At 41.3% G+C, this 8,806-nt stretch overlaps 1 protein-coding gene across 2 annotated transcripts; it reads left to right on the top strand.

Moving 5' to 3' along the window:
• Positions 1-3,617: 3,617 nt before the first annotated feature.
• irf1b (interferon regulatory factor 1b) lies at positions 3,618-8,453 on the top strand. 2 transcript variants are annotated; one of them, XM_071460553.1, is made up of 10 exons: positions 3,618-3,757; positions 4,470-4,562; positions 5,324-5,423; positions 5,530-5,697; positions 5,893-5,933; positions 6,189-6,315; positions 6,491-6,610; positions 6,747-6,775; positions 6,960-7,083; positions 7,611-8,453. In XM_071460553.1, exons 2-10 carry the CDS (start codon positions 4,476-4,478, stop codon positions 7,712-7,714), a joined length of 900 nt encoding a protein of 299 aa, XP_071316654.1. In that variant the 5' UTR covers positions 3,618-3,757; positions 4,470-4,475; the 3' UTR covers positions 7,715-8,453. The 2 variants fall into 2 exon arrangements, with proteins under 2 accessions (XP_071316654.1, XP_071316655.1); XM_071460554.1 differs by lacking the exon at positions 6,960-7,083 and having other exon boundaries at positions 7,611-7,762.
• Positions 8,454-8,806: the final 353 nt, after the last annotated feature.

Genomic DNA, 8,806 nt, shown 5'->3' with positions numbered 1-8,806 from the left:
CTGAGATTATTTAGGCCTGATTGCCCTGAGGGTTGAAGTCATTCATGGAAAGTTGACATGTTTACTCATGTTTTAAATTGTAATGATATTGCTAATATTGCCAACTTGTTGCAATAATACATTTAGCACTTTATCACCTCAATAGCTTGTCTTGCCTACTTCCCCACCTTTCCTCCACCTCCCCCCCCCCCCCCCCTCCTCCCCCACTCCACCCCCTTTTTTTCCACCAGAGTCACAAGGAAACTGAAACCTAGGGGAAAAAATCTTGGAATTTAAAATTATGGAACAATGGACTTTGATATAGCAGTGGACTGATTCTTTTTTTCTCACATGATCACAATTAATGTTTTTATACAAGAAATTCTCTACTTCATGGGTTTGTAATTTTCAAATAATTTCCTAATAATTTTGAATAGGTGTCCTGGAAATAACTATGGTTTGAATTTGACTGAATTGAAAAGATGCAAAAATACAAAACAACCTTAACAGTTGATGGAAGGCCTGCGGGCAGTATCAAGAGATGTAAAAACAAACAGAAATGTTTGTCTTACCATGTGAATGCTATATGCCCAATATATGTAACACAAAGGTGTCATAAATGAACTAAGTTTCACCTATAATTCCCCTGAAATTCAGATCTAATGGGGTACAATAGGTAGATCTTGTACTTTACCCCCCCCGCCCCCTGCATGAGGTTGCAGTGTAATCGCAAGCCAACTAACAAGGGCTTTGACTTGATCCAGTGTCAGTGAGCTGTCAAAGCAGATGGTCGAGGGCAAGATTGGATGCTCAAGCAGCTTGCCTCATGCCAAAGCCTCAAATTACTGTCTTATCCTTGCAGGTGGCCTAAATAGTCAGAATTAGCATCACTGTTTGCACAACAGTGTGAAAAACTGTGAAGGAATTTGCCAGTTTGGGTTTGAAAACACCTTATATGCAGTTCAGCAACGACAGTGCAAAGTAAACCATCACTGGTGTTAGACTAAGGTACAGTATATCCCAGGAATAGGTGAGGTAGTAAATAAAGTAGATTTGGGCTGAAACTTGAAAAATTGGTTATCTGTCACTGTGTAGTTATAGAAGATAGTCATAGATGAATTATGGATTGGGCCTACCGAGCACGGGCGCAGGGGCCCAAAGGGTCAGGGGCCGCTGGACCAGACAATGTGTATGAAGTGACTGTTAATAGTTCTTGTTCGAAAGTAAATCAGGCAAGTAAACATAAACGCAACAAAATACAAAGAGACACAAAATGAGACACGTTATTTTGTGAGACACAAAATAACGTGTCTCTTTAATTCTGTCAGTTTTGCTCATATACTGTAGGCGGGGGATCTTTTACATGTATATTCTCAGTAGTTAGTAATCTCAGATCCAAAAGATTTAAATTGGGAATGTATAAAGTATGATGGGTGGCATGGTGGTGCAGTGGTTAGCGCTGGGCTCGAACCCAGGGGCCTTTCTGTGTGGAGTTTGCATGTTCTCCCCATGTCTGCGTGGGCTCCCTCCGTGGATGGATGGATGGACAAAGTATGACTTTCAGGTTGCCAGATATTGTCTTAATAAATGAATAAAAATTATGTGTATTTCAAATGAATAACATCCTACAACTGCATAGCTCAGAGGGCTCATGTTCCCTTAAAATGAAGTGATGTCTCCATGTAAAATTGTTTTGTTATATAATATTTTAAAAGGTCTGACACTATCTAGCACTTCGCCAGAGAGCATGAATTACGAGAGAAAGGTCATGAAAATGTCCACAGTGTTCAGAGGAAATGCGTTTTTAATTCACTCCTTCTATTAATTATCTTGTGACACGTTTGGGGGGGGTCCTGACCTCCAGCTTGGCAGCCTTAAGACGCACAGCCTAAAGAACAACCCCTAGACAGGTCCACCTGTTTTGCCTCAGCCGCTGACTGAATTCCCATAATTCACTCTCACGGCGTTATCATCCATCAACAGTTTGCTTCAAACGCCCAAACAAAGCACCAGCAGGTAAGAAAAACCGGGATGATTTTCCCCTACAAATCCAGATTTCTGCCCTCATTGGGAAATCCCACGCACTGAGTGTCGGTGTAAAGTCCGCGGGAAAACTCCCTGCTATTCCCTGCCACGGACGCGCGCGCGCGCGAGCCTCACATGACGCGAGCGCGCAATCGCACCCCGCGGGAAGCCCCTATATGGACATGGACAGCACCGGCAGCTGCTGAGGCACCAGCGTGGGGCTTCCCACATTCCCATGAAGATAGCGAACCATGTGTATGCTCCCATGCTGTTATATAATATCAACCCCCCCCCAGGATTTATTAAGGGGGGAATCAGTGAAAGTGAGTAGGCTAGAATTCGAAATTTATGGCCCAATAAAATATGATGAAATCTTTGCGTGTATGTATATATATATATATATATATATATATATATATCATATCCTGTCATGTCAGTGTGCTTTACTTTTATGCGTTTCGTGCACTCTGAATGGTAAAGTGTGCGAAAAGCTTTGCATTCTGTCACACTGAGCAGCAGCAGCAGCAGCAGCAGCAGCGGCAGCAGCAGCAGCCGCAGCTTCCGTGTCGTCCAGCCCGGCTCATACCCGCTGTGCCGTCATCGCGTCAGACCTCCATGCTGCACGGCCCCGCACGGCCCACGTCCCAATGGCAGGAGAAAGCCTGTGCCACATTGCCCCTGTCGGTGACTGATATTACTACACCATTTCTTGTAAACGCCTGACTTCTCTGCTGGGTTGTCGTTTATACTAAAGGGCTGGTCCCCAGCACATGCTCATCATGCCAGATTGTGGGATGAATGCGCGTGTGAGAGAGAGAGAGAGTGTGTGCGCGTGTGTGTGTGTGTGTTAGGTAATCATGCTCTCTAAGCTTATTATGTTAGTTTATATGCATATTCTTTTAACAATAAGATACACTCTGCACAATCTCCAAAGCGCAGTATTATAGTTTATATCAATACTATTAAAAATAAAGCCCAAAGCCTACTGTGCATGATGCAACATACTACAATCAAATGACAGGCTGTCATGATTTAGCATTTCATTATGCTTTGTGTAAATATCGCATCAAAACAAAATTTGCAGTGTGTGACTTCACCTGCAAATAGGCCTATTTCATCGTTTGCAACAAGCAGTCCGACTGCAGAGTGTGCGGAGGTGTCACAAAAACAGTCAAAGACCGTCACAAACGACTCAGGTCAGCCAGGTGTAGTCTACGTGCAGCCAGCCACCGTCATTAACCCGTGTTGTTATTGACTTCCCTCTTGCTCTCAACAGCATGATTTCTCGGAAACGCATGGACTGCTGTAAATGAGGATCAACAGCGCATGCGCCACACGCTGTAAAAAGAGCAAAAAAACAACAAACACTCATCTTGACTTAATCAATATATTTGATGGTTTAGCACACTTCGTTTTTAAAAAGGCATGGCATGAATGAACCTGTAGTAGTAAAAACTGGGAAAGCTCTCATCATATCGTGTAGAGAGTTTTTAAATGATCTGTGAGAAACTTCATAGTTTTTCCGGTGTGGACATTTTTTACAGTGTGCCCAGCCTCCGTGGACAGCCGGGGAAAACCCGCTCGAACATCTACATATATATTGCAGCTCTCCTCACTGTCTTTACTTCTGTCTCAGAACTGTCTCTAGGTGGATAACACAAAGCCGAGGAGAAGTCTCTCTAGAGCAAACGAAATCCAAGCGGATTATTTTTTGTGCATTTTCCTCTTAAGGATCATTGAACAAACAAAGCCCGTAAGTGATCTGATAGTAATTTTACATTTCTACTTGCATGGAATACCTCATATTCAAATGTTTTGTTTTTTGTTTTTTTTATATTGCTGGGAGCTACTTATTTGGAATATATATATAGCAAATTTTGCAATAATGCACAAAACATCCCGAAGTGTCTAATTCAGTACTGCTTTTAATTTTTGCGGATGGTAGAGTTCGTGTAAATTTAACTCTTAGTTTTTGTCACAGAAGACGATTAAACAAGGGCTGAGGAGACTTTTTATTTTTTAGAACATGTGTGTGCTGTGTTGCATGCAGCGGTGCAGGAGGAGGCGTGCGCTCAGACGATCTTTTGGCGCACGTCTCTAAATGCTTCCTGCCTGAAAGAAATCAAGTTGCAAGAAGATTTTTCAACTTTTGGACTGCAAAATTGGTCCACGTAGATTTGTAAGCGCAAAAACCCTTAAAAAGAAAAAAGACTGTTTAATTTAGATCCGGAGTGACCCTCATAAGTAGGTTCACTCCTACGCGTAAGCGCCCCCTTTGCTCTCCTCCGTGCCCTGGCCGTGAACTCTGCTCACTCTTCCGCGCGGCGCGCTGCAGCAGTAAATCTAAAAGCGGAGGCAGATGTGGGAGTTCGTTTGCTCTCACTACTACATATCACACACAGCAATTCCTCCACCCCCCCTCCCCTCGTTTGTCTTACGACTTTACCCGTTGCTTCATATTTTAGGCAAACATGCCTGTGTCTCGGATGAGGATGAGGCCGTGGCTGGAGAAGATGATCGAGTCCAACACCATCTCGGGCCTGATGTGGGTGGACAAGGTGAGAGGCTTATTTCTCCCTGCAAAACACTGGATTGAGTCATTGTAAATGCCTTTACTAAAGATCTAGTATCTTGAAATAAGTAGAGGAATAGATGTTTACAAATGTATGTGTTGTAGGGGTGAAGCTCCTTCTCACCAAACAGAGAGGGAAATGATCTTTGTAAGGCTGACTTTTTTTTTTTTTTTTTTTAAATATTATCCTCCAGCCAAACACTGGATATCTGCATGCTACTGGTAAAGCGCCTTGTTTGAAGCTCCAGCTGGGCTGAATTTTGGTGTTGTACAGGACAAAAATAAAAAATAAATAAAGTGATATATTAGGGAGTTCAAGGATCAGCAAAACATTTGGAAAGTATGGCAGCCTTTTAAACTAAACACCCTCTGGAACTGCGAACAGGTGAAAATAGACACCAGGAGTTAGTAGTAACCCATATAGCAGATATCACAGCGTATTCTATCTCTCTTCCTGACATGATATGGTGTTTGTCACCTGGGTCAAACTAAAAAAAAAAAATTTTAAAAACTCACAAAAGTTTGTTTGCTGTGTGTGTGTTTTTCCAGTTACTACTACAACTACACTATGCTGGTTTTTTTTAAAACATTATATAGAATACTGCTAACAGCAGCCTGCCCAGTAGACGCTCAGTCCGAATGGCAGCTTGTTGCAACATTTTTGCTTGTGCTCATGTTTTCACTTATTCTATGTTGAATGTGTGCCCATCTTCATTCCAACTCAGTATGTCCTTTTGTATTTTACAGGAGAAGACCATGTTCTCAATTCCCTGGAAGCATGCAGCTCGACACGGCTGGGAGCTGGACAAGGATGCATGTCTGTTCAAACAGTGGGCCATCCACACAGGTGAGCAAGTGTGAACACACACAGCAACTGCAAAATAACAAAGCAGAAAATAATTCTTTGCTTTGGGTGAAAAAGGTGATGAAACTGAACAAAAGTCATTCTGCAGGGAAATACGTTGAGGGCCAGAACTGTGACCCAAAGACGTGGAAAGCCAACTTCCGCTGTGCGATGAATTCACTGCCTGACATAGAGGAGGTGAAAGACAAGAGCATCAACAAGGGCCACCAAGCCATGCGTGTGTTCAGGATGCTGCCTGCCACCCCAAAAACTAGAGGTGAGACAACTGACAGGAAGTGAGCGAGCAGGTTTTTTTTTTTTTTTATGAATTAGCACTGGTGTGAAGCATCTGCTGGCTGCCCATTCTTATTTTCTTTTTCTTTTTTACTCATGAAGTCAGTTTGTTCTACAGTCAAACTATGAACTGTTAAAGATGTAAAGTGACCAAAATGTTTTTCTTTCATCTGCACAGATAAACGAAGCAAAGGAAAGGAAGCAAAGTTAAGGAGGAAGGTAAATACTGCAGATATTGCACTATTGTGACATTGTATTATAGATTCCATGACACTTACTTATTCAAATTATGCCTATTCAAATAATGCGACACTCACACTGATGTAGATAATGTAATGGTATTATCAAATGATGTTCTTGTAGTGGCATTTGCGCAGTAGCTAGACATGTACCACATTGTACATTTCTTTGTTTTTGTTTTATGTTGAGTATTTCCTAAATGTCACTGATTTGGGCTATTATTTGCCTCTGCAGGACCCAATGGTAAAGATGGAGGAAGACATGGACTACAGTGATACTCAGTCTCCCTCGGATGCATCACTGCCGGATGAGACAACTCAGGAAAACACAGTGGACAGTACAGTGCACACAGAGCAGCGAGGTGAGGATGAAAACTTGGAGTAGTTGAAGAATACACCTGATAGCATTGTAATTTCCCGCGGCATGCAGTCAAAAATGTGAAATAAGCAGATACATGCATAAGCGCAAACTGCCTTGGATTTGGCACCAAAGGGTGGAGCAAGTGTATTTAATGTTATTGTTTACCACCCTTGCAGATTTCATGTGCGTGGCTTCATCTGAGGTTCCTGAGTGGTCTCATTCAGTTGAGATTGGGTCTGAGACCTTCTCAAGGAGCTTCTACGAGAGATTTGAAGTTTCACCTGAGCACAGCTTCGGTAAGACAACGACACATGTCACACTGGCTAATAAATGTTTTAGGATTAGTGTAAATTCACACAGTTGGAACGATATCAGTGCTGTACTCATGCATCCTCCCTCTTTTCTCCCTCTGTCTTCGATGTGATCCTCTAGACGGCAGCTATACCGACGACATTGTTGAGGTAAGCATGGACTTTGGCTTCTACTCTTTATAGCATGCGTTTTCATTGACAGGAATACCCATGTTTGTCTTATTCTGCCTGTTTGGCTTGTGTAATAATACCCAAAAACTATAAGATTAATTGTTAAAAAGTGGTGTGGGAAAACTGAAACGTAGATATACTCAGTCCAGTGTTGCTCTTTCAGATCTGCGAGCAGCTGGAGAGAGACTCACAATTTCAGTGGATGTCAAGCAGTGTAGATGGCAGGGGGTTCCTGAGCAATGAACCATGCACCAGTCCAGAGAGCCGGTGGAGTGACTCCTCCTCAGGTAAATGTTGCTAGTTGATGGGTCAGATGGACAACTTCCTCTAAATTCATCTGCAAAATAACACTGTGACATGAAGTTCATATGGTATCTAAATGATGGCTTTCCATCTGCTGTTTGAAAATTGCACTCCATGCTGGCAATTTAGGAGTTTAAGTGTAAAGATAAAGATGTAAATGTGTTTATTCAAGGATTTGCTCACCTAAAACACACTTAGTCATTGCCATTCATTTAGCCTACAAAATGAAGTACATATGCTTAGATATGGGAAAGGGATTTGTTGAAGACATGTAACTATAGCTGAAATTAGTATTCAAATATTTTTCAGAAACACTATTAAGTGCTTCTGGCTTTGAATGGAAGTAGGTGTAACTAGTGGTTAGAAAGATGATACAAGTCTTAAATCTTAAAGTCACTTTTTGAAAGTTTAGTCCCTCACCTTAGACCACATCTCCAATAAGCTACTAGTAGTCTAAGTTTGCATTGTCCTTCAACATCCTGACCATGGATTTCTTCTGTTTGATTTACAGTCGACGAATTAGACGACATGCCAAGTTACACAACACTGGGCTCAGACTTTACAAATTCCACAGACGAAATCTGGAACACCTTTTGCCAACCATACCTCCACTGAGAGCCTCAGGACGGACAGGACAGGACAATGCTTTGACATTTTGGACTAAAAAAGCTGTTTCTGCCCACCGTCTCCCCCCATCTTTTCAGCTGAGTCACCCATCATCACCCCTCCAGTCTGTGACAGGCAGTGTCCACAATTTAAGCTAAAACACTGCCCCTCAACTGCGTCTACTGTGCGTCTGACTCTGTACCAGTTTGGAGAGCTTTCCTCATTTCCCTCAACCTTTATGTGAAGTTATGAAGAGAAGATATGAAGTGCACTGCTGTTAAAGGACATTCTGTTCATTGTCTCTGTTTTTGGCTGGTTCAAGGCATTGTGGTGCTCAGTTTTTTGTCATGTTTAGTTCTAATTGGATAGAACTGTGTTTTGCTCAGGAAGGGTATTTACATGGTCATACTCAGCTATGAATACATACAAGCTAGTCAACACTTAACCATAAAGTGCAAATAGGCTCACATTCAGTGCTCTTCACATTTGATAGTAAGTCAGTAATTGTAGTGTCAAATAGTTATCACATAAATCATTTATTTTTCCGTTATGTGTACCCATCAATTCTAGTTAAAGGGATTATAAGACATTTTGTCAAATTATCTTCTTAACTCTCAACTTCTGGTAAAAGCGCTACTTCATTATCTGAGTTTTTCTTACTTCGGGAATTGTAGAAAGTTTCTGTAAATAGTTGTGTCTGTCTGTGTGTTTTTCATAAAATAAAAAAAAACTACTGTGTAAATGTGAATTAATATGAATCCTTATTATTAACACAAAGGGCTTTACGTTTATGCATGCAGAGATGAATGACTTTAAATTCTGTGTGGTGATGAAATCAATGACTTTATTCACTGATCCAACCACTAAATGTCCCTCCATTGGCAAATTAAGGGTCTTATTAAAAAAAGACAAATGATCTTGGTCCAGATGATCACAATATACAGTATAGGATTATATTAATAATCACTAAATCCTAAAAGACAGTCTAAAAAGGCCATAAAATATTTAATAGTATTTAATATCACATATCTCATTAATGTTTTATTATTAACAGTACAGCATGCGGGTTAAACTGGATTTGACTTCCAATTTAAGAAACCA

The sequence above is a fragment of the Trachinotus anak genome, unplaced genomic scaffold (assembly GCF_046630095.1).
Source record: "Trachinotus anak isolate AG129_WGS33_773 ecotype Australia unplaced genomic scaffold, CSIRO_AGI_Tana_v1 ptg000024l, whole genome shotgun sequence".
NCBI classification, from domain to species: Eukaryota; Metazoa; Chordata; class Actinopteri; order Carangiformes; family Carangidae; genus Trachinotus; species Trachinotus anak.
Note: the sequence above shows the minus strand (reverse complement) of the source record. Positions and strands in the feature narration are given on the sequence as shown.

What these genes read in the sequence shown, in the direction of transcription:
- irf1b (XM_071460553.1), top strand. Translation starts at nt 4,476, where the DNA reads ATGCCTGTGTCTCGGATGAGGATGAGGCCGTGGCTGGAGAAGATGATC. An exon ending in TGCCACCCCAAAAACTAGAG is followed by an intron (nt 5,698 to 5,892) that starts GTGAGACAACTG and finishes TCATCTGCACAG; the next exon opens with ATAAACGAAGCAAAGGAAAG. An exon ending in TTCACCTGAGCACAGCTTCG is followed by an intron (nt 6,611 to 6,746) that starts GTAAGACAACGA and finishes GTGATCCTCTAG; the next exon opens with ACGGCAGCTATACCGACGAC.